This window comes from Colius striatus, chromosome 6, assembly GCF_028858725.1.
Source record: "Colius striatus isolate bColStr4 chromosome 6, bColStr4.1.hap1, whole genome shotgun sequence".
Taxonomy (NCBI): Eukaryota; Metazoa; Chordata; class Aves; order Coliiformes; family Coliidae; genus Colius; species Colius striatus.
The window spans coordinates 43,800,637-43,826,365 of NC_084764.1; the positions used below are offsets into that span (position 1 = coordinate 43,800,637).

General features: G+C 42.0%; 1 protein-coding gene across 5 annotated transcripts in view; it reads right to left on the reverse strand.

The window, feature by feature from the left end:
• Positions 1 to 2,385: 2,385 nt before the first annotated feature.
• The window catches only part of TECPR2 (tectonin beta-propeller repeat containing 2), a 47,637-nt gene continuing 24,293 nt past the window's right edge, over positions 2,386 to 25,729 (reverse strand). For 4 of the 5 annotated variants that reach the window (XM_061997626.1, XM_061997625.1, XM_061997623.1 and 1 more), the window contains exons 14-20: positions 24,643 to 24,883; positions 23,605 to 23,694; positions 22,611 to 22,844; positions 18,816 to 18,964; positions 6,211 to 6,352; positions 4,880 to 5,029; positions 2,386 to 4,610 (exon numbers count right to left, since the gene is read on the reverse strand). In XM_061997626.1, coding sequence (XP_061853610.1) covers positions 4,453 to 4,610; positions 4,880 to 5,029; positions 6,211 to 6,352; positions 18,816 to 18,964; positions 22,611 to 22,844; positions 23,605 to 23,694; positions 24,643 to 24,883 — 1,164 coding nt within the window. In that variant the 3' untranslated portion in view covers positions 2,386 to 4,452. The remainder of the gene's footprint in view (positions 4,611 to 4,879; positions 5,030 to 6,210; positions 6,353 to 18,815; positions 18,965 to 22,610; positions 22,845 to 23,604; positions 23,695 to 24,642; positions 24,884 to 25,729) is intronic. The other variant, XM_061997624.1, reaches the window with a different exon arrangement.

Sequence of the window (25,729 nt, forward strand, 5' to 3'; positions counted from 1 at the left end):
AATCATAGGCTATAAAATTAGGACAGTTTACTCATTTCTCAGGGCCGAGACCGAAAGGGTATTTCTCAGTTTGGAAGATTTACTATTTTTAGCATTTTCTTAGCATTCTATTAGCTTTAGAGGTCAGAAACCAAAGCTTTTATGTATGTGCATATCAAGTACATATTCCATAAGAACACAGCTTCTCCAACAGATCTTTACCTTTCCTACAGCTTGTTTTTCTTCCCCACTAGCTTCAAGCAGGACTTTGACTTTATGGCTAACACAATAACTTTGACAGACATATTCAAATAGGTTTTGCACCTGATGGAGTCAAAGAGCAAAGGAATCGGGATGCAAATCCCACCCAGCTTCCAGTGTGACACCAGCCACAGTACCATCCACAACACTTCCTATCTTGGTATCCAGTGATGAGAGCTCCATAGCTATTTATGTGATGAATCCAGGTATCAGTGTTCAGCAAACTAAGGAGAGAATGTCATTTAGCTGCATATTTTCATCTTTCTCGGTGGAGCTCAGGCTGTAATAACTCACAGAAGATAAAGGACAGCAGCTCAACTCTCACCTTCCTGTAATTAAAATCTAGTTCTCTGTATTACAAGCTCTCTTCTGTTCTGCTGATGTGAGAGTGGTTATTTTTATCTACAGTAACTCATTACCAAAACAATCAGGGTGATCTACTTTGTTTGGCAAGGGATACATCAGCTTTTCTTGCTGGCTACTTGCCACCATAATACTATCTCCAGCACACAACTTTCACTTTCAGGAAGGCTGCAGGAAGAATAAAACTTGCATTTCACATTTTGCAGCTAGAAATCCTCAGACCAGATCCCCTCTCTCTCTCTAGTCCTGAAGGTAGGGATGAGATGTGGACAGGGAGGGTGAGTGGAAAACCTGAGAATCAGATTGTTTACCAAGGTAACACAGAGATCTCCATAACTTATGCTTTTATAATTGCTAATTAACAAAGCCAGAGGCACACAGCCACTTGAACTGCAAGCCTTTACACTCAGAACACCATCTACTGAACAACTGTCTCAAGGTTGCTTCCTGAAAATCTATCCAGAACTCTGGCAGAAACAACTAGCAACAGTAAGCTCATTAAAGGGAGTTTTAGGAGAGGAGCAAAAAGCTGAGCCAGAATGTCAGGCTAGTCTGAAATAACTCATAAGTGCCTTCAAGATACTTGACAGGACTGATCCACTGAGAAGTAATGAGGAGTTATGAGGTTCAGACCTTCTGATGTTCATGTGTGGCAGGGAGGGGAGAAGGGCAGATTCTTGTCCATCACATCAAAGACAGTCTCTGTAGAGGAATGAATGTGACTCTGCACCTGTATAAATAAAGATATGTCAAGGCAATGACTCAAGTCCATAATTAAGCCTTCCTCATTACCATGTTTTTAGTGGCAGCAGTGTTTCCTAACAACAGTTCTACTACCTAACTGAAGCAATTGATGTATTTTCTTTGACACTTGCTAGTGAAAGCCTTTCTCTGTACTACCTAACATCATCCTATTCCCTTTCATTTCTGCAAGACAAAATAAGAGTTACTCAGATATCTCAGATGGCTGTTTCACACCAACTCAGAGTTATCTGAACTTCCTTAAGCTGTGAAATAAGGATTACTCCTGCATAACAGCAAAGGGGCTGGTGCAGTAAGGACACTACCATTTCCCTGCAGGAGCCAGCAGAAGCAGCTGAACCGGTTTGTCAGCATAAAAGCTGCAGCAAATAGCAAGCACATTGCCACTTGAACAGGATTCCCATGTGTGGAAGTAGGTTTAAATAGTCATAAGCATAATTAATCATTGCTATACCTTCTTGTGTGAAGTTACCCAGGTCACAGCTCTGTCAGGAAACAGTTCTCCCCTCTGGGGAGTGAAGCCAAGGTGCTCCCTTGAAGCCCCAGTTCCAGTTAAAGGCCAGAAATACAGGAAGCCTTCAGACACATTAAAATTCAAGGACAGCTGTAGTTACAGCACATGGCACAACCACCTAATTTCTGCTCAAGCATCTTCTAGCTGTGCATGTTCTTCACTGAAAGCTGAAACACTTTACATGCAAGTGCAATTATGTTTAGCACATAAAGAGAGAAACTTGTTTACGTCTATTACAGCAGGACTATCTTAATATGGAGGTGATAAGCTTATTATTCCAATATGAGAAGTGCTCCATTGTCCTGGCTTGACACACCTGTCACAACTTATAAAGTGTATGGAATAAACCTTAAAACATCCAGGTCTTCACACTGCCATTAGCACACCGCCTGGGTTAACAGTACAGGAGGGGTTTCATAAGCACGTCTGTCTTCCGTATCAAGACAATATCCAGACACAGAGAACTCTCTTGTGGGTCATACAACAGATGAGTCTTACCACAGGAATTTATTTCTTAAAAATCTAGTTTATTGCACTTGTCTCAAAGCACAAACAAAACCAAAAACCTAAATACAGAAGTAAACGTAAAAAAACCCCACCTAATTCCATTAGAACAGCTACTAAGAAGTAGTCTGGTAAGAGCTCTTGACACCAATTAAATATTAATGACCATAGCAAGGTACAGTATGATACAGTAAGTAAACAACTAGCAAGCTCAAGCCATTGCTAAGATGACTTTGATACCAAAGTGTCACTGGTAAATCACACCATTGTACTTGAGCATCTGGTGCTTGGCAGGGCCTGGAGAAGTCGCACGTCCCTTCAAAGCAACTGACTCAGGAGCTGCCACAAGATACTTCTAAGCTGAATTTCAGCTTCTTTGGGGTCCTCAAGATACCAAGCTATGCTTGCATAAAACACACTGGGTTAACTCCACAAGTTGATTCCATTACAATCCACTGCCAGACAGGCTAAAAAAACCCTCTAGGGTAATCTCCATATAGGGACGAGATAGCAGCGAAGCAAACATGTCATCTGTAAAAGGGAAACAAGCCTGTCCTCCCTCTAACACCGAAAGATCAGACTGAGAACTGACAGCCAACATCACAAGTGCTACTAAAAAAAAGGGACACGACTTGGTTCTCTCTCCACCGATTCACATTCTCACCTTGCACCACGTTTGTTCCCAGTTTAGCCCATGAATTATTCTGAAAGAGAGCAGGAGTCAAAAAGAAAACACATCCTTCTCAGTAGGTGTTAAGTTCTCAAAACAGAAACATCCCCGCTTTTGAACTCCTGGCCTTTCCTGAAGCTGGCTTTTACAGTGTTGTTTTAAGCAGCTGCTAATCATTCTGATGATTTATAAGCTTAGACTGAACATAAAATAACTCCTCTGCCTACTTAGTGAACTCAGGTTGTCTCATCTATAGTTCTATTGCTTAAAAAAGGATGAGGTATCTCTCAAAGAAGACTTAAAGAAAAATAAAACAGCAACGATTAACTTGGGTTACTTCTTGGTTCAGCACACACCTCTGCTGCAATATCTGTTAAGATACTTCAAACTTTAGCTAACATAGCTAAAAATGAGAATATTGTTAAGTATTTTCTCACAATATCACAACTTTTAATGGGATAATATAGGTAATTCTATCAACTACCATCTTTCTTTTCAATACACCTAAGTTTGGTCCTCAAAACAATTTGAGTCCAAATGTTAAAGCACTGGCTGGAGGCACAAATACAGCACAACAGGAATTATGAAAGCTGCCTTGTACATTCCTGCTTTGCACTACAAACCCAATATGTAACTTCTTCCTATTCCAAAAGTGGGACTCACCCCCCAAAAGCCTGTCGGCTTCCTGATGGCTGTGTGAAATGGGCACTAGATCCCCTGACATCAGGTGGAATCCAAACATCTCCCTTGTGAAGAGAAACAACTCATGGACCAGATTTCTAGAAATGAAAACTTAGTATAGCCTTGAAGAGATTTGTATGGAAATGGATCAAACTAAACTCATTTCAACACCAATGGTGTGTCATCATGACGTTCTCAGATCTTCCTAATACTCTGCCATGTTTCTTCCATGCTGCAAGGGAAAACAATTCTACGCCTACGTACAACAGTCAGAGAGCTATTTGAGTTCCCATCAGTCTGGAGTTCCAAGTACAAGAAGAAACTGAGAGATGCTTTAATGCTTCTGCTGTAGTAAAATATTTAATGCAACAGAATTCCTTCCCAAAATAAGTACACATGTATGAGTGTGCATGCTCTTGTGAAGTACTCACTTCCATCGCTAGTAAGATTAACTTAAGAGTTTTATTTCCAAAGGAGCTTCTACAGCAGCACGGTATAACAATTGCAGTATGTCACATCCAAACAGTCTCCCAAGAGATAATGGAACAAACATCAGAACTCACAGCTTGGGGGCTATTAAATAGGTAAGTTTTTCAATACAAAAGTGCTAATATCACAGAGGTCCGATATGAGTGGCTTTAGATCCAACATTCTGTACATACATCACAGAAATACTGTCCTCCCGGTTTTTTCCACTGCTTCATGAGCTAGAGAGACTTCATATCACTTCCCATTCGTCTTCAAACTCATCAGGGTGAAGCAGGACAGAAGTGTCATTATTTTTCTGCAAACTATGGGAATGGCTAAAGGTCTTAGTGAGGCGCTGGAGAAGGGATCCTGAAGTACTGATCGCCCACAGCTCATCTAGAGGGGTCACTGCAAGGCATAAATCATCCATCTCTTAATTAAGGCAGCAGGATCCAATTATAAGCATTAAATAAATAATATTTGAATCTATTTTCCTGCTTATACCCAGACAAGTTTTTTACTCATGTGATAAAAAGCACCCTTGGTGAAACTTTCCCAGTCAAAGCAGCACTGAGAGTACGCAGCTCTTCTTGCATTTATGGTCAGCTGGAGCCCCACCACACAGCAGTCAAAGCAGACATCACAATGTTTTGGACTGTCACACAGAACCAACTTGCCTGTTAAACGTGCCACATTTCCAGGAATCTTCTTCCAGTAGTCTCCTGCTGGATTCTTGTCAGTGATGCCGTAGCGACGGGCCACATCCCCATTTGGACAGCGTGCCCAAACGGTCCGTGTACTTATAGCCAGCTGACAAGCCTGCAGCCCTAAAGGCAATTGGACACAGAGAGGGAATAATCACACTCACATACTATATACACTTGCAGGGGAGTTTATTAAGAGAAGACAGCAAGTAATCTTTATGTATTCCTGTATCAATATTAGAGAAGAACTCCTCATTGTCAAAGGGGCAAAGAAATACCCAGACTTCCCGAAGGCTTTCTGAGAAAGGATTGGCAAGATGACAATTTTGGACATGTTTCCTTAAACTGACTTTAGGAGAGTTGAACAAAGCAAATGCTACTTGCATCTGAGCTTCTCTCCTTGTGTAAGAAGATCAGAAAGCAGGCCATGAAGCACTGGTGAACAACAAGCTTTTTAACCGCAGACTTTGTACTCGCTGCATCTCTCGACCGTAAGGGTATCACACTGCCGACATGTTCTGTTATGTGGCTGTAGCCACAAGCAACAACCAATTACAGGATCTTCATAACATATTTTCAGAGCCTCTGCTACATTTTATCACCGCTCTGGGAACAATCCAACAGTTATCACTTTAGTTGGTCTAAAGATGGTTGACATTACAGACATTGTGGACTGCTTCCTCCTCTTCACAAGAGAGCAGGCGTTCCACAGCTAGGTGCCGTGCACTGGTGCAGTGAAAGAGGTGTGTAAAAGCAGGGAGCATCAACACACAGCCACTTGGAAAGAAACTATTTCAATGTAGTGTTATTTACAGGCAAGGCAAAATGTAGTTATTTAACCCAGAATGCATGAAAGATGTGCACTGGGGTTTTGTTAGCCACATCTAGACAGACACCCCACCTCGTATCACATTTAAATACAAGACTTCCCACGGCACAGAAACTCGCTATTGCTCAGGGATATTGTTTTAGCTCTAACTGAAAGGGAACTGTACCATTCCTTAATTCAGTGGCAGCAGCCCAAAATCACACACAACACAAATCCAACGAGAGATCAGATTCCTCTTCAGTTAACTACTTAGTGCTTGTAAGTAAACCCAAGGGTCCCTTTAAAAGATAACCCTTATCAAGTGCTTCACTGTATTCCTAGAAACAAGCACGCTCGATTGCTGAGAAAAACACGTAAGCACTGCTATCCAACTGACAAACCAGAAGGGAAAACACACCAAACCAACACCAGGAAACAACCCAACCAAGCAACCCTGAGAAAAGGGCAGGAAGAACAAGGATGCTTTTGGTTTTACCTGGTACGTGTTCCCAGTCAGTGCCCACGGGCATTTCGTCTGTAATTCCAACTCGTACGTGGACGTTCCATTTGCTGTCAATCGCCCACAACATCTGATCGTTTGGACTCGAGTGAATGCTGACCAAGTTGATTCCTACTGGCTATAAAAATGAAGGACAGTATTTAAACTTTGCACCACTGTATCTTTGTACTATTGTCTCAGCTGCTCTTCACAGTACCATCCAAGAGAAGTAAAATATTTACTAGATGCTAAAGACAGGGAGAAATTAACTGACATTGTGGTTGTTATTACCAGTTTTCCAAAGAGTCACTCCCCTCCTGAACAGAAAAGGAACATGAGTGAATGTCTCTCAGAGTTACTGATCCTCATATTTACATCTGGCATCTTAATATGAGTGTTTGCTTAGCCACTCTTATTCCAGTCTGGTGCAGCTTCAATTCCAAGTTGAGCTTCTGCCTTCCTGATAGCTTCCCTAACATAAACTAACTCTGCACTTTATTTCTAAACACATACAAGCAGTACATTTTTTACAGTCTGGGTGTTTTCACTTTGTGATGGAATGGTTATCTGCCTTCTTCATGTAATCCATTCCACAGGAGCACAGCTGTGGAAGCCACCACGGACCGCTGTGGTACTGGAGTCCAGTGTTTTGGGCCCCTCTCTCCAAGAAGGACATGGAGGTGCTGGAGAGGATCCAGAGGTGGGCTACCAAGCCAGGAAAGGATTTGGAGCACATCTCAGAAGAGGAAGGGCTGAGGGATCTGGGGTTGTTCAGCCTGGAGAAAAGAAGGCTTAGGGGAGACTTTCTCACTCTCTACAGCTACCTGAAAGGAAGCTTCAGTGAGGTGTGGTTGGTCTGTTCTCCCTGGTAACAAGCAATAGAACAAGAAGAAACAGCCTCAAGTTGTGCCAGGGGAGGTTCAGGCTGGACCTGAGGAGGAATGTCTTTGGTGCCAGGGCTGTCAGGCATTGGAAGGGGCTGCCCAGGGAGGTGCTGGAGTCACCGTCCCTGCAGGGGTTTCAGAGCTGGGTGGGTGTTGCACTGAGGGCAATGGGCTGGGTGGGTGATGGGGCTGGGACAGAGGCTGCACTCCATGAGCTTAAAGGGCTCTTCCAGCTGCAACCATTCTATGATTCTGTGGAGCAGCCACAGTTGCAGGAGAGCATCCACAACCACTGTCTGTTGGCAAACCCAATGAAACACTTGCCATTCTGTTCCCAGGCAAGTCTTTATCTGCTTCTATGGAGATTTCCAGTAAGAACTGCTCAAAATTGGTGTTCCTGACCACAACACCTCAACGTGGTGACTTTGTAGCAAAATCTATCAGCCAACAGGTTTAGTGACTCCACATCGTGCCAAACACATACTGAAATAAAATGCAATCAGAAACAAGGGGGGAAAAAAGGTTTTCTCCACATCAGCCTAATGAAGGCACTGAAGACGACAGCAAGATGCCCTGAAATACACCACCCCCTCACAAGCACTGCAGTTCTTGCTTTAGCCTCACAGGCATAAGCTGAATTTCCAGTGAGATCAACAGAAGAACAAGCAGCTCTTTCGCACATGCAAACCTAGGAATACAGAAGCATAACCTGCATGTGTATACAAGCACACAGTGCAATCCCAGGAGGATCTTCTGTGTACATAACAGTTACTTGCTTTAGTTTGCTTTTCAAATTCTGGTGCTAAGGTGTCTGACCCAGCTACAACCAAGTTTGACCTGCACCACCAAATCCAGCCTGTCTCTTCAGGCAGCTATGCAATTAATAGCTTGTGCAGACTGAATTACTGTCAGTAGCAAGAGATCTTTGTCTTTTTTCTTCTTCATCCACTCATCTCCTCCTCCCTGCAATGTTCTTCAACCACAGTTACCCTTTTCTCAGATTTAGGACTCTTTGCCACTCTTCCCCCATCTCCTTCACACCATGAACTGCCAGTGTGTCTGTCTCTGCACTACACTGCAGTCCTTCACAAACTGTGCCAAACAGCTTGGTGTGACCCTTGTCACTGAACTGTTAGGATCTGGACACCTTGCACTCCACCCTTCCACCTGACCCCATTCCTCTCTTCCTCTGTCATCTGTCCAGAAAAGAATACCCTGAGAAAGAACTGGAAGTGTATTTCCATCCAGAAGGACTTACTGAGTGCTCACATCTGTTATGTAAGCCTGTGCATTACTCCAGATTTAAAAGTAACGGAAGCTAGAAAAGCAGACAGAACATCACAAAGGGTTGCATGAAAGAAGTTGCATGATGCTCAGCTATGTTGCTTCTGGTACCACTGCAGGTCCAAGCATCATCAAAGTAATTACCTCAACCCAATTCTACAGCACCAATCATAGAATGGTAGGAGTTGGAAGGGACCTTTACAGCTCATCCAGTCCAACCCCCCTGCAGAAGCAGGTTCACCTAGATCAGGTCATATCTAAGAAAGAGAGGGAAACTATCAAGTTGAAAGGAACATCTCTACAAGCCTGGTCAGAAATCCTTCTCATTCTTTGTTTTACAAGAAAGCTTCTGTTTCCACTTTCAATTTCCCTTCAATTTCACTAGGTATTTCACTTTCAGCTTCTCTTCCTTTTCAGGCTACTTGGCTCTTTCTGATGAGACTTGCATCAATAAAACAATTCTCCTACACACTCTCATCATAAAGGATCCAGGCAATACACTCGCTGCAGCACCCAATGCTCTTAACAGAAAACATTCCACTCCACTGCAGCTTTCTGTTATGAAACAGATGGTAAAGGACACACCTGACACAACTACGTACAGCAGCTTTTGTCACAAACCAGCAAGGAGACACTGGGAAAGAAGTATAGGCAATTCTTAGAGCCTGTTGGAGAAGTTTTTACCTCTGCTTTTACCCATGTTAAGGATGTTTTGCCTAGAAAGCAGCCATCTACAATAAAAAGCTGTTCCCATGGCTACCACAGCACGGTGGATAAAACCAATTTTACATTTCCTAGACATAGTGTATCATTTTTTGGAACAACATCATCTCAGATAGCCCTCATTGGCACTAAGTTTTAGTTACCATAAGCATATAAGTGTTTTATAATCTGTGTAACAAGAAACAGATCTCTACAGCTGCAGTTAAAGGGTATAGTTCTCCCAAAGCAGTAAAGAGAGATCTGTGCCAATTTCTGAACCTGCTAATAAGGTTTCAGAGACTGGTAACCATGAAAATTAAGAAATCATTTCAGCACAGCCCTTTCTCAGCTGGTTTAACTTCCAATAGCATCCACGAGCTTTATAAACCTTGACTGCACAATGTGTCATGTTTGTAATTTACTGATGGGTTTAGGAGTTTTAAGGAGTCTCTCACCAGTTTCTCAGCCTTCCTCCTCAGACTGACACAACAAACTCTGTTTATAGGTTTATCCCCAACACTCATCACTTCACCAACAAATTGTTAAATGATATTAAGAAAGTATCTGTGCTAAACATATTTCAGTTGTAAAGCTTCAGGGTAAGAACTTAAACAACAGTATCAAACAAAATACAAAGTAAAAACTAATGCAACTCCCCTCCTCCCTCAACCTACTACTCAAAAGTTTCACCCTATTGTAAGTACTTCAGTCATAGCTGAATTCAAAACACAGTGGTTCAACTTCCCTGTCAAGGAGGGCAGAACAAACACACACAAAAAATACATCAGGACATTTCCAACGTCACTTTTCAGGGGCACAGAGTCCTTTTATCAGCAAACTTGTACTATCTCTGTTCTGCTGCAAACATCCAGGATGACGAAGACTAAACGTTAATGCTCTCAGTCTGTCCTTTTTAAAGCAGCTTGGTGGCTGCAGGCAGCACAAACCTTCTCCTCACCTTCAGAAGACAAATCAGAAACACCTCCAGCAGGTCCAGGCTAGGTTGCAAGAAGGTCAGATCAGAGATACTTCTCACATTGTTGAGCATTATCTGTATATCAGACTAATCTCATTCTCATGGCTAACCCACATCCAGACCCTTATAACTAGGATAATAAAGAATACAACTTAGAGAAACTGTCCCCTAATACAGGCCTACCTGCATAGTATTTTATCAGCTCCATTTGTAGGAGGGTTGTGAAGCACTTTGAGATTACAAAGAAAGAACAAGCAGTGTAAGAGCAGCGTTGACCACAATGTTTTGAGGAGAACAGTTTACAAATTAAGTGTCTCTTTTTCTCCACAGAAGTTCAAGGCAATATACAACAGCAGGAAAGATGGATCTATGTTTAGTCTTCCTGGAAGCCATGTGTTCTTCAGAACTGCTGCCATTGAATTGTCAGAAAAAGATTACTATTTATTGACTGAAAAACTGGAGCCCTGTTTTCCTCAGAAGCCTTTGAACAACGTGACCCTTTCCACCACTTTCTGCCTTTAGTGAATAAACAGATGAGAGTCTTATTTAGATATCTCCAGTCTGTGCCTAGTACAATCAGGAAGAGAAAGCAAAGCCAAGGAGTCAGTTCCTTGACCTCTCCTATGTTGACTCTGCATTTTTTTTCATCCCAAGGGTTCCATGGCAAAGGCCACAACATATGGCATCACATCTTAGAAAAGGTCATGGCAAACCCACGTGACTACTCAAAGTGCCAAAGCTCAACAGAACCATAACATGCTTCCAAAACATTTAATACAACTGCTCCTTACAAGCAAATTAAAACCACCTCCAATCATTTAATGTATCCATTTTAAAGACCATATAAAATGCTACCATACAAACCTAGTCAGGTTTGCCCAGATGCTTTCTGCTAACACTGTCATGCACCTAAGGTTATAAACTCTAGTGCATGAGATAAACTGTCTGTAATGAACACTACAGGTATTTGTAATGCTGAAACATGCAGCTATTAGGACAAGAACAACTAAGTTTTTTAAGAAATACACATTAGGTAAACACTACCTGCAACATCTACCCATGAAACAGAACATAATTAAGCAGGAGGTAAAGAAAACCTTGTAGAAGCAAAGCTCTGAGTAATCCTGGCTTTGTTTTTTAAACACACAACCTTAAGGAGTATCCATAAAAAAACACCCTCTCTTGCAGAGAATGCCAATAAAGTGCACCTTTCCCTGTTTGAAACTTAAATAATCAACAAATCTTGACCAGTTCTGAAAGAACTGCAATCTGTCAGGGTGTAAAATACTCCCTGTAAGCCACAGAAACACTGGAAATGCACCCAGGATACAATAACTAGCACTCACCTAGTGCTAAAGCTCTGGGCTAAGCACTGTTCCAGAAGTGTGGTCCCCAAATGTAAGGCCATACAATGTGTTACACCACTGAATAAAAACAATAATACTCCAAGGGTCAAGGATCAGAAATGAGGTCACTGCCTCACAGATAGATGATACATTTACTAGACTACGTAGTTCAATCACCCCTGCCCTGCTTACTTCTTAGCTTCATTAGACTTGGGTGCAGCAGCCTGGGTCTTCCTGCACACCAGGCTATTGGCAGTTCTGGAGGAAGGGCCATGCAAGAGGAGAGACATCACAAACCAGCTCTCCAGTTCCCTGGGAAGGCAACCGATCCTGGGAAGGCTTGTCTGCAGAGAGAGGTCACCAGCACCTCATCTGCTCAGAAAATCACTGTCTAACAGGGAGACAGTAATACACCATGGAAGTGTGTATTACAGAATCACAGCATCTTATGGGTTGGAAGGGACCTGGGAAGCTCATCCAGTGCAACCCCCCTGCCAGAGCAGCACCACCTAGAGTAGGGCACACAGGGACTCATCCAGCTGGGTTGGAATGTCTCCAGAGAAGGAGACTCCACAGCCCATCTGGGCAGCCCCTGCCAGTGCTCCCTCACCTCAACACTGAAGAAATTCTTCCTTGTGTTTCTTTGGAACCTCTTCTGTTCCAGCTTGTCCCCGTTGCCCCTTGTCCTGTCATTCAAAAAAACGTTAACAAGAACTGCTCTACCCAGAGCTCAGAACATGCAGGGGTAGCTTTAATGAAAATTAAATACAACAAAAAGCTCCTTCCAAACTTTTAGTCTATCCTAACACAATTAAATGTTATGACTGTCTCAAAAATCACTGTTTAAGGACTCCAATTGATTGAATACTTCAGGCCATCAGTGCCCACAAGCACAGGAACAGCTCCACTGAACCCAAGGCACTTGCTTCATCAATGAAGACATGTAACCTTTACCCATGAATTTTTACATCATTAGGGGTTTATTTTAAAATGTAACAGTGCAGAAAACCTCTCAAAACTCAGTGACAATTGTAGTTACTTTATTTACCTAACTGCATGTTAAATATGACTCTTAATCTTTCTGGGAAATGATTCATTATGTAGTTCCGAGTTAGCTAAGCAGAATATGGGTACACTGGAAAGGGGGCAAAAGTGAGGATGTTTCTACTATTGAACAAATGGAAGTATGAAAATAGAAGGCTCTCTTTCCCACAGTTTTTGGTTTGAGTGTAAGCTGGTCTGGACAACAAGCAAATACATCACCTTGAGATGGTATTTCCAAAGGATACGGAAGGATCATCTGCTCGGCTTCCTGGGTGTATCTCATTTTGTGCCCTTTTTGTGATCTGAAGCTGCTGGTGCTGATAGTAATTGCTATCTAATGTGACAGGCTACACACACACTTTTCTGAACATAGTGATAGCAATGCCTTAAAACTAATAGCTGAAGGTTAAAACCCCAGAGCAGAAAAATACAGTGAAACAGTCACAGCAGTTTTCTGAAGTAGCAACAAAATGAAAGCCAAGAAACATTTAACAATAAGCAATGGAGCCAAGGTGAGGCCAACTTCAGGAAAAATGCTGGAATTGCATTGCCCAGTAGCTAAAGCACCTTTTCTGTAACTTGGGATTTCTGAAGAAAGGCATGTCTGTGAAGAATAGAACTTAAACATTACGGCACTCTAAATCAGCTCAACCAAATACACTGCTACAAGAGCTTTCATCTCCGATACCCAGTAGGTAGAGGGAGATTCTCCTCCTCCTCTACTCTGCCCTGGTGAGGCCTCATCTGGAGTCCTGTGTCCAGTTCTGGGCTCCTCAGCTCAAGAGGGACAGGGAACTGCTGGAGAGAGGCCAGTGCAGGGCCACCAAGATGATTAGGAACTGGAACATCTTGCATACGAGGAAAGGCTGCGGGAACTGGGGCTGTTTAGTCTGGAGAAGAGGAAACTGAGGGGATCTCATTAACAGTTACAAATGTCTAAATAGTGGATGTCAGGAGGTTGGGGCAGCACTCTTCTCTGTTGTATCCAATGACAGGACAAGGGGTGATGGAAAGAAGCTGGAACACAAAAAGTTCCATTGAAACACAAGGAAAAAAAATCTTTCAGTGTTTCAGTGAGGGAGCCCTGGCCCAGGCTGCCCAGGGAGGGTGTGGAGGCTCCTGCTCTGGAGGGCTTCAAAACCCACCTGGACACGTTCCTGTGTGACCTGATCTAGGTGGGAGCTGCTTTGGCAGGGGGTTGGGCTGGATGAGCTCTAAAGGTCCCTTCTAACCCCCACCACTCTGTGATTCTATGAAAACACTCAGACTTGAAAAGAACAATCATGCAGGCTACACATTAGAACAAACAGTTCTCAAGTAGTTCAAAAGTAGCATTTTTAACAGAACAGTCCCTCCCTCTCCAAACACCCAGTCCTTACAGATCATTCCAAACAAACCCATCCTCTGTTTCAGCTTTGATTTTGCTGCCTATCAGAAATATGTAATGGCAAAATTTGACCTTGAGGAATGCTTACCACTTCCTCCTGTACTTAACCACTTGATGTAAAACCAGCCTGAGTAACAACAGAAATCTCACTGAGAAATGCAAATCCAGATTTGCATTAACTGTTCTGCAAGGTAAGCAGGAGTTAGAAGAGGAAAAGGAACAAAGATCACAACAACACTTCTAAGGCCTCACAGCAAACCTCCTTACGCTGAATGTAGATAAAGAAAAAGGTATTGAAAAGAAACGAAATCTAATATGCATTGACTTTGTAGAATTAAATCACTTTTCCTAGCTTTCAAACAATATATTTAACTACCACTTGCTTTGTAGCTTTAACAACTTTTGAATGACAATGAAGGCAAGAGCAGACTTCCAGGGGCAGGGAGGGAGGAGGTACTTGTGAGAAAAAAATTGTCCCTCCTAGATCAAACTTATGACACCAGGCTTAAAACTTAAGAGATAATTACTAGGTTGTTTATGGGAAGAGTAGTAAAGCAAAGCTGGTGAAGGGTCTGGAGAACAAGTCTGACAAGGAGTGGCTGAGGGAGCTGGGGGTGTTCAATCTGGAGTAGAGGAGGCTGAGGGGAGACACAATCACTCACTACAGCTACCTGAAAGGCGGTTGTAGCAAGCTGGGGGTTGGTCTCTTCTCCCCAGTAATGAATGACAAGACAAAGGGAAATAGCCTCAAGTTGCACCAGGGGAGGTTTAGATTGGACATTAGGAAGATCTTTTTCACTGAGAGGGTTGTTAAGACATTGGCACAGGCTGCTCAGGGAGGTGGTGGAGTCCTCACCTCTGGAGATGTTTAAGAGCTGTGGAGCTGGGGTGTTGAGGGCCAGGGGTTAGTGGTGGGCTTGGCAAGGTGAGGTTAGTGGCTCATGAGATTAAAGGTCTTTTCCAACCAAAATGATTCTGTGATTCTAAATGTTTCTCTAACTCGAAACACACATACTGCAAGAGATCACTTTATGGGTTACGTGCTACTCTCTGCTGAGACTGTAGTCAGGTCAACAAAAGCTTCCTACTGTAGCCAAAGAGCAAACATTTCCTTAACAAACCCCTTTTCCTCCACAGTTCAGACAAGCCAGCTGGTTGTCTAAACACATCTCTTTATTTAATAGAATTGCTTTTTCAGTCCTATTCTCTATGAAATTTGGTTACAAAAGAGCAAAGAACAGCAATTTAGCAAGTGGCAATTAATAAAATGCTTTAATCTATTTTTGCAGTAAGACTGATTGTTTACATGCACTAGCTGATTGGTCACTCACTACAAATACTTGTCCTGATCTTTGTTTCCTTTAATCCTCTTAAATAAAGTTCTTGACAAAAGTCGAAGCTGAAACGTTGGAGGAATTCTTCCCAAAATAAATCCTCAACTTCTGTGGACCTTTTAAAGCAATGGGATGATTTTAAACCTTTGATCAACTTCTACTCCATAATCACCAGAATTAGCCTTAGTGATGATATAACTTTGTATCTTTGTAATTATTCCTGTAGGCCAGAAATGTAAGAAGCATTGCACCTTCATAAATACCCCTGCCCACACAGACACACACTATACGGCATCTACATAAAGATGATTTCTATTTCCTACTCCTTTTTTCAAGTTAATTTTAATGTATAGGGACACATGCTAAAGCAGGTCACAATTTTATCCTTTATATTGACAATGGAATTAAGTTCCCTGATGGCACCAAACTGGGAGCACTGGCTGATTGCCCAGAGGCTGTGCGGGATCTCGACCAGCTTGAGAGTTGGGCACAGAGGAACCTCCTGAGGTTCAACAAGGACAAGGGCAGAGTCCTGCAGCTGGGGAGGAACAACCCCATGCACCAGTACAGACTAGGGGTTGAACTGCTGGAGAGCAGCTCTGCTGAGAGAGACCTGGGAGTCCTGATTGATAATAAACTACCCATGAGCCAGCAACGTGCCCTCGTGGCCAAGAGGCCAATGGCAGCCTGGGGGCATCAAGAAGAGTGTGGGCAGCAGGTTAAGGGAGGTTCTTCTCCCCCTCTACTCTGCCCTGCTGAGGCCTCATCTGGAGTCCTGTGTCCAGTTCTGGGCTCCTCAGCTCAAGAGGGACAGGGAACTGCTGGAGAGAGGCCAGTGCAGGGCCACCAAGATGATCAGGGCACTGGAACATCTTTCATACAAGGAAAGGCTGAGGGAACTGGGGCTGTTTAGTCTGGAGAAGAGGAGATTGAGGGGGGATCTTACTAACATTTATAAATATCTAAAGAGTAAGTGTCCCTTTTTTCTATAGTAGATAGTAACAGGACAAGGGGTGATGGGATGAAGCTGGAACACAAAAAGTTCCCCTTAAACACAGAAAAAACTCTTTCACTGTGAGGTGAGGGAGCCCTGGCACAGGCTGCCCAGAGGGGGTGTGGAGGCTCCTTCCTTGGAGGGCTTCAAGACCTGCCTGGACACGTTCCTATGTGACCTTATCTAGGTGAACCTGCTCTGGCAGGGGGTTGGACTGGATGATCGATAAAGGTCCCTTCCACCCCCTACCATTCTGTGATTCTATGATGAAGTCACTGCAGTAACAAATGAGAACAGTTTTAGTCTATGTAAAAAAAAAACTCCAACCACACAGCTCCACCAGAGCAAAGTGATATTCAGTGATTTTAGCATAAATAAAGCCTCATCAAAACTCTTCCCTCTGAATGCTTTTATGAAGCTGTGCAAAGACGGATGCTGTACAGCTGCAGCACTCCTTTAATGAGAAATGACACCGCAAAAGCAGAGTCTGTAGCTGCTCACAGGTCGCTCATGAGTCATGAGATCTGGGATATAGCAAGTCATATTGGCTCTGACATTTACTAGGGAATGAAATAGCCATAGTTGGTTTTAAATTACGTTATTTGAGAATGCTTCTGTCCTTAAATCAAGTGAAAGGCAGCTTTGATTTCCTTCTTCAAACAGAAAATGACCGAATCGGTCACAAATACTTCTCTCAGTATTTCTGCCATGCAGCATGAACTATGGCAAAATCAATTAAGGAACAGATAACACTAAGGTGCTGCTAACAAGCAAATGTTGTTCACAGTATAGTCCACTTTTGAGCCATCAGGTGCTATCCAAACACTAAGGCAGCATTTGGAAATCATTTTGAAGTTCATGTATGTTCTTAATTTGCATTAAGTCTCGGTAAAAAATGTGACTGTCTGCTCCTTCAGTACTTGTTTTAACGTGCTGGAATTGTCTCAAAATGAGGATGTAACCCACAAGTTTTCATCTTATCTGCAAACAGTGTTTGAATTCTTGCCCTTTTATATTGACTCATTAAATGTGCAATGTCAGGTGTTGGCAAGGTAACAGGAAAGAGAGCGACACTGCTTTGTGTATCTGAAAGCTGCAGTTTTGGAAGGCAACATCATCATCCAGCTCCCTCAGGAAGCTAAGAGGAAATAATTTGCTTTTGAACTTTGTCCACTAAAAGACTTTTTGCATAAGGAAGTCACTGATAAATACTGAACCCCAGCAAGTTCCCATTTCTTGTAAACACCTTTCTGCAGAAGTGTCACCTTGTTAAAATGAGTTTGTAAAGAGAGAGAGAATTAACTTGTGTATTATCTTCTTACCAAGGGTTTGTCTCTCCAGGAGAATAGCCCAAAAAGCTGTTTCTTTACACTGGTACTATTTTGTCTGTACTAAATGCATTCTCTGCTTCTCCATTGAAGTCGACCAAACTACTCCACAGAATGACCACATTCCCAGCACAGAACAAGAAGTCTAAACAGTGCTGTGCCAACTGTTGGGATGCAAATCTGCATTTCCCTCTTTCCCTGCCCTCCTTTGCTGTTGCACCCTGAGATTCACAGGAGACAACAAATGGCTGGTGAGAGATGAGCAGAACTAAAAAGGAGTGATGTAAAAACCAAATAAACTATTGCAACTCCACTGTCAGAGATTTACTTTTATTTCTTAATTTGCCCTTTCAAAAGAACCATGCATTTCAAAATCTTCAAGAGAAATTCTGTAACATTATAACATGTAAATCAAGTGTGCAAACACATCCAGTGTTACTATGCTGGATCAGCAGACAGTTCAAAGTGACTTCATGCCAAGGAGCAAAGAATGAAATCGGTGGTCAGAGGTCAGCTCTGTTACAGCAGTCCCAAACCACTGCACAGAAATTATGGCCATCTCATAGTTTAACTTGCAAAGTATTAGAGCAGCAACAAAAACAAGCACTGAGGCTTAAAGAGATATTAAAAAAGAAACCAGGCACTGGAGAAACACTTTGTATAGTCAGGAAAGACGCTTCCAGGGTACTTTAGGAGACTCCTTTTCACACTTTCCAAGTTCCTGCATTCCAAGACCAAAAGAGCTGCAATCGTAACTGTACACTTACTAACCAGTGGCTGATGAGGAAAGTCCCTAAATCCAGGAACAGCACCCTGGCAAGCATCCCAGAATAACAAGGGTGAGAAAGAAGTGAGAGGCAGGCACTTCAGCACTGTGCCACTTGAGCAGGGCCTTCCCACACCCTCTGCTTTGTGCTGTCTGCCAGTCCAGGCTCCTAGCTAGCATGCAGCAGCTAAACAGGATATGGTTCAAGGCTACATTCTACTCTGTGCCTGTAGAACTGCTATGGTGCAAGAACAGTGCTTTCATTAAGGACAGAAAGGAAAACAGAAGTTATTTGTAACAGCAAGATGAAGTTGTGCTACCTTAAGGTGGTAAGGCAGCACATTCAGAGCACATCATACAGACTCAGGGGTTCAGGGAGGTTTCTTCCTTCTTTTTTTTCCCCCTTTTTTCATAATTCAAAGACATGGGACAAAGTTTTAAGCTACACATTTACAATCTGGCTTTACTGTTTCCCATGAGTGTTCAAATGAGTCTTTTTCAAACACACAGAGTTAAACCACTGGGTTACAAGCAACAAGTTGTTATCAACATCTTACCTGCACAGGTGGCTCAATCATTATCCATGCAGGAAGCATCAAACTTGGGTTAAGGGGTTGAGTTCCTACACGAAAATAAATGCCACCACTGGTGTCACAGGCCCAGACATGTTGATTTCCACAGGTCAAGCTGATCAATTTCACAGCACCTAGTAACAAAGAGACCATTAGCAACCTGCCATTTTCCTTTCAAATTCAGATAGTAAGGAGAACTTTTCTTTAGACTTGATTGTACTAAACAAACTTTAAACACAGTCACATAAAAATGACCAAAAGTTAATGCAACTTGTGTAAGAAACAACAGAAATGAGTGGATGCAATGAGCAAGCCCAACAGGTAGTGTATGTGGAGTATTTCTCTTTCAAATCTAAAAATAAAATGTTTTAGTCACAGGATCCTGCAATTTCTAAAGTACACTAAAAATACACCATTAAAATAACTGAATCAAGTTGGGAAATACTCTGTGACAAATGTTATCAGTGCTTAGACAAACTTTCACATGACCTAACGTGAACTTTTCTCTGTGGCAGGCCACGCTTGGAGACTCTTAAAGGTGTTGATCTGTTAGTACATTCAGCAAAGAACATTCCTAATGCTACCAGCACTAAAAAATGAGAGCATATGGATTATGCATTTCAATGTTAACATACCATGCCATATCTGTAAAGCAATGGTTTTCCAATGGATTTCTGTTCAACAGTGGACATGTTTGTTACACTCATCTCAAAAGCACAGCAGTATTTTAACCCCATGTAAGTCAGCACAATGAAAACAAAGTTGCCAAATCAGTATGTTTGGAATTTGAGCGTGTTTGCTTTTGGTTTGGGAGGTTTTTTGCATACTAGACCATACCCATCAGTCTTGCTAATAATCATTTGCAAAGACAGCAGAGCAGCACACCTGAATTTCAGACTAAAAATCCTCCTAGAATAAAGAACTTTCAACTGGGACTCTTAAACATTCACATTCATTTTAAAACAGCCTTGGGATGTAACATAACTCATCTTTTTTCTCCCAGTGTAGGGATAACACAGTGGTAAGTAATGGAAAACATGTTCTACAGAAAGAGACAGCCAATCAGTGCAGATATACTACAGAAGGAATGCTCTGGTCAGACTCCAAGCTGAAGACTCTAAAAATAGGCCTGGTGGATTGAACATGCCAGTGCTGCCTGGGATATCCCATTCTTGGTAACAGTTCTCTCTTCAGTGACGTAAAATCTGGCAACAAATCCCTGTAAAGTGCACCAGGTACAGAATTCCTTGAAGAGGGGGATGCCATTTTATCCCACAGACTGCAAGTTTGAAGCATTTGTTTCTGCAGAAGGCAATATGCCCTGTCATCAAGGCTTGCTGGCAGAAAGGAGAGACCAACAGGACTATAGAGCTTTACCTTTTAGTTATCTGTAAGAGTAAGCAGATTTTTTTCAATATCCAAAATTATTTAACTTTTTGGAACATAAGAATTTCAATTAACTCATCTCACCCTAAAACTTCCTTTAATGATATGGCTTCACATCAAAACCAAATGACAAAGCTATACACAAAAAATCTTGCTGCTTGGGATAAGAACATCTGAAATTACTTTCTTTCACTGTCAGCTATAAAGTCAAAATCTTCCTTAAAACCTCATTATTCCTTCTAACAAAGTATGACCCAAAGTAATGTCTTTGTCACTTGATACCTCAGCTGTTGAAATGTTGTGATCCAAACAAGCATCACATATCACCTACTCGGCAGAGCCGGTATTATTTACGTCTACAGTACAATTTGATATGCAAAAAGGCAGTCCTTGTGTAAATGTTTTGGGGTTCCTCCCTCCTCCCACTTACTGTTTTTACTCTGGGAGATGGTCATGCTAACCACATTCATCTACTGTTTAGAGAAAGTAGCATGATTCAGAGGCCTTGTTTTTTGTTGAAACCTAGAAGGTCGTTCTGCTGTGTTTAAAAACCTTGACAGTGATAGGGGAACTCTAATCAAAATAACTTACTAGATACTACTCCCAGTACACTGTGTAAAGGCAAGAGGAAGATACTACCAACAGGAGTACTTCACTATCAACGCTGGCAACCCCATCACCTCCATACAGAACTCTGAGCTGCCTTTTACAGCAACTTGCTCCTCAAATTACAGTGCTAATGTTTCAGGAGTAAACTTAAGCATACACTTCAACAGTAACAATAGTTCTCCAATTTTCTCAGCTCCATTAGAGCAAATAAAGGCTATTACCTTATAACCATGGATACACACTACCTTGTCAGCAGCAACCTAACATATGCATTTAATTGGGGCAAAAATGCCTGAAACATTTTCCCACTTCAGTATTAACCCATAGCAACAGGTAAAGAAGAGTGTTTAATGTCCTGACCCTAGACTTCTGCAATACCTCCATGTGCCAGGAAGCTGACGGGAACAGCTGAATTTAAAGGTTGAACTTCTGAGCTGCTGAAGTTCACAAGCCAGATGCTACAGTCAGCCAGCACAAATTTACACTGACTTTCTGTACAAGTGCTTTGGGATTTTCAGACAACAGCAAGAAGCTAATATGTTTAACTAACAGGTATTCTCCAAACTGCTGGAAAGCAATGGTATTGTGAGATAAGTTTCAAACTGTCCAAAGCAACATGAGAAGTAATCCTGTAGGTCACTGAGTGCCCTACTCTAGGTGGCCCTGCTCTAGCAGGGGGATTGCACTGGATGAGCTTTCGAGGTCCCTTCCAGCCCTTCAGATTCTGTGATCAAGCAGTGCTTACACTATGGTATGATCAGCAATTTGGAATCAATTCACTGGGCCTGGAATACCTACTGTACAACTGGCAAACAATTTTAAAAGACACATTTTGAAAAGTTTTCCATTAGGTATCACAAATTGTACACTAAAACTGCACAAGGCTGAAACACTGCCTTTCCTGAACCCTGCTTGACTGTTCTTGGGCTAGTTATAAACACTGCCATTCAAAATGGAAAAACTGCAGAACAGTTGACTCATTCTTTTAATTGATGCTAGAATGGTGAATAGTCTCCATTTCTTTTCTCTTTCCTTGAAACAGGAATGCAAGCTGGCATGAAGATAAAAATGTTCTGATGGTTAGACTATCAAAGAAAGAAATCTGACTGGAATATTCCTGAAGTAGCCTGATCATCCCACAGCCAAATTGGGAGATATTTTGATCATCAAAATATGGTCAACAATCTTGGTCTTATGTCTAACCAAATGAAAAGAGCAGTTAAGCAGCAGCATGTTCTTAATGTTATGCTGAATCATTAGATTGGTATAAGCCTGAACATGAGAGTGTTAACAGCTGTATCAGTTATGGATGATGCAACTCTTGGAGCATAATTTTTCCTTGACAGGATTCTAATGAAGCTTTGATCAACCTGTTAACAAAGTGTTCAGCCACAAAATTCATGGTGTTGTGTATGGAAGTACCCAGGACCACACAATTTTGGTTACACTGTAGTACAAGGACTAGTTAAAACTACTGGTACACCTGCACAGCGCTGTGTCAGCTCCAGTTACCTCAGACTGATAAACTATAAGAAGCCCATACACATATGAAGTGTCTTGTAAAGGGTGGACATGCTGTCTCCAGCAAAAGGCTGAAAGAAACACTGAAAGCCACAGTTGTTCCTGATGTTTTACAGTCCTCTGCTGTGAGGCCTTTATTGTAAGATCCTATTTAATCCAGTAAACATAACATTCTGCATCAGTAAACCAAAAGATTCTTCCAAAGGAAAATACTGACAGTCTGCTAAGGGAGTGTGAGATAGTTACTCAACACAAATGTCATACCTAGTTGAGTGAGATCCAGTTTTGTCCAGTGCATCCCTGTTGGACAGCTAGATGAAAGTGTTCTGATAAATATTTGCCCAAGATTATCCAAACCCCAAATGGCATCCTGGCAGGCAGAGTAGTGCACCATCTCAGTCTCTGGTGGCAGCTGCACCGTAGAAGGACGAAACTGAGGATTCTGATCACTGACGCAAAACAGATCCTTGTTGCTTTGGCACAGCCACAGAAAGCTCCCTATGGAAAGGACATTTCTGTTATTGAAGTAATTCCTAATCCACTCTGAGATAGCTTACACATCTGCTTCTAAAAATATGATCAGTACAGTTGAAGACAAAACTAAAGCTTCTTGGCTATGTTCGTAGGGCAATGTTTTGAAGTAGAAAAACACATCCTAAGCCCTTATTTAGCCACCTAAACACTCCCTTTCTCAAACCAAGTAGTAACTAATCTTATTTTAAGAAACTATGAGAGAAGATACACACCAGTGCCCTATTGCTTCTTCTTTTGCTGCTCTTTATCCTTCCTAACTGCATTTGAAGAACAGCATTTCAGTCCCAAGTCAAACATTTTTGCCAACAAAGCCAGGATACTCAGGTGATGCAACTGCCAACTACTGCAACTAGCAATTTAACCCCCTACCAATGAAATGTGCAATTCTGCTGCAACAACTGCACTGAGAGGAGAAGTACTTGGTTAGTATGGGCATTTCAAGATTTCATATTACAAATTCTGGCAATTCATGCTGTGGTAATTTAGGAAGTTACCACTCCTAAAGGACTACCCATTTCTCTGATGCCACTCCACACCAAAGGCAGAGTGAATATATTTTTCTTCATCTCCAGTATTTTTACAGATGTGCTTCCACTTTACTTCCAATATTTTAGATCCCTGCATACAGAAAACTAAGACGAAATCTGAAGTAATTTACTTACACCATCAATACCATTCTGTTTAAAAATCAGGCACTATATGCCTGCATTGTTGATTCACTGACCTTCTTTAGAGGAAGCTGTGGAAGCCAACACAAAAATCCATTTAGTGGCTGAAGCAGTGCCCCGAGGCACAATGTTATTCCAATAAGTGCCTTGAAAGAAAGGACTGGTATTAGTAGGAAACTTGTTTTAAATTAGAACCTGTTTTAATTTGAAGTGTTACCATTTAAAAGAATTTCTACTGCAATCAGTTATTAAATACATTCTAGACAAGACTTTCTGTGTAACTCTTTCAAGAAACTCTGGGGAGGATGGGTCTCCTCCTGACACATATGTACATGTATGTACACACAGGAAATTGGGAACACAGAAAAGGAGAGAGAAGATGAATGGTCTTCTACAGGAGACCAGTTTGGTGATGAGGTTCAACGATGTCTAGTCTTATTGCTTTCCTGATGACAGAAATGTACTAAATGAAAACTCTATTTTGAGAAATACCAAGGAATTGCTTTAGAATCATAGAATGTTGGGGGTTGGAAGGGACCTTTACAGATCATCCAGTCCAACCCCCCTGCAGAAGCAGGGTCACCTAGATCAGGTGGCACAGGAACATGTCCAGGTGGGTCTTGAAGCCCTCCAAGGAAGGAGCCTCCACAACCCCTCTGGGCAGCCTGTGCCAGGACTCCCTCATCCTCACAGTGAAACAGTTTTTCCTATGTTTAAGGGGAACTGTTTGTGTTCCAGCTCCATCCCATTACCATCCCATCACTTTTCTTGCTATTACTGTTGTAGAACCATAACATTCCTGTATTGCATAGTCACATTGACCATGAACCAGAATCCACTGTGCTAGACAGAACAGATACAACAGCTAAAGATTGCCTTCTCACCCAGACATTGAGGACAACTCCTCCAACAAAAATATTCCCCTTTAAAATGGAAAAGATTTAAAACCAAATGCCAAGGAATCAATTGAATTTTTAAACATGGAGGTGTTAGTTAAAGCTGCCCTGAGTCTCTGTGGATAATTTTTGTGGTGACAGTTACTTTCCCCTCTATTTTTCTTCACTTAAAAGATTTAGATGTAAAAGCACACCAACCTACTAAGTTTCCCTTTGCCACATGGAATTCATTTTTGCCTGAAGAGATCCAGACTCCACTGCCATTAACTCCAAGGAGGCTGGGTTGACACTGAAGCTGCTGTGACCAAAATGCCATTCGCAGTTTATCAGCCACCTTCTCCACAGGTGCCTGAGCTGCTGTTGCCACTGTGTGAGTTGCTTGGATTATTGTCTGGAACAAGCTGCACTGGTCAAACACTACATAATCAGTGATGCTTACCTGTAACAAAATAAAAAGCATTCCTGATAATTAGTTAAGCTTTTGGATGAGTTCTCCATCAGAAGCTTGTGTGTCTGCTCTAGGTACAGGAAATCTACCAAGTATTTATCAACCTTACAAGTGTACAAAAGGGAAAAACAAAGTGAGAGTCTTGATAAACCAGAACCAGTATTAAACATCAGTTTACAACTGCCTCCTACTCAACAGTCCCCTTTGAATTCTGTACTTGGAGAAAGCCCCTTGTTTTGGGACGACTCTTCTCTCCCCCTAAAAACATGTCAAAACGTTGCAAATTAACTTTTCAGTTTCCCAAAGGAAGAGAGAAACTTGCATAGCATAGTGATTTAAAAATCACATCACAAAAGCTTGTAACACTCCTTTACAACCATCTCATGGGCACTTTAATTGCCTAAATGAGCAATTGCCCGAGTTCTGTCATGGACAACTTGGTTGGCAACACTCTGGGATACTCCTAGAAAGGATGGAGATTCCCTAAGAGCACAAAAGGAAAGCTTACCAATAATCTCACACTTAAGCTGTTCATAATGCCTGTATGCAAGAAGAGACTACATATGCCCATAAACTGAGATTGTTTTACCTTAGATAGACATGTAGACACAGAAATGTATATATTTGACAACAGTGTGGCTGGTTTTGTATCCCTTTCTCCCCCACACCTATCTCTGGGGAAAATAAGAAAAGCTGGGATGCATAATAAAAGCTCTTTTGCAAGGTCACTTATTACTTATTTCATTTAGCTAAGGAAAAGGATGGATACTTGTGATGGGTTTGTGTGGAGCTGCTTATGCTTGGTAACAAGGGGAAGGGGCTTCCCCTGTACACCAG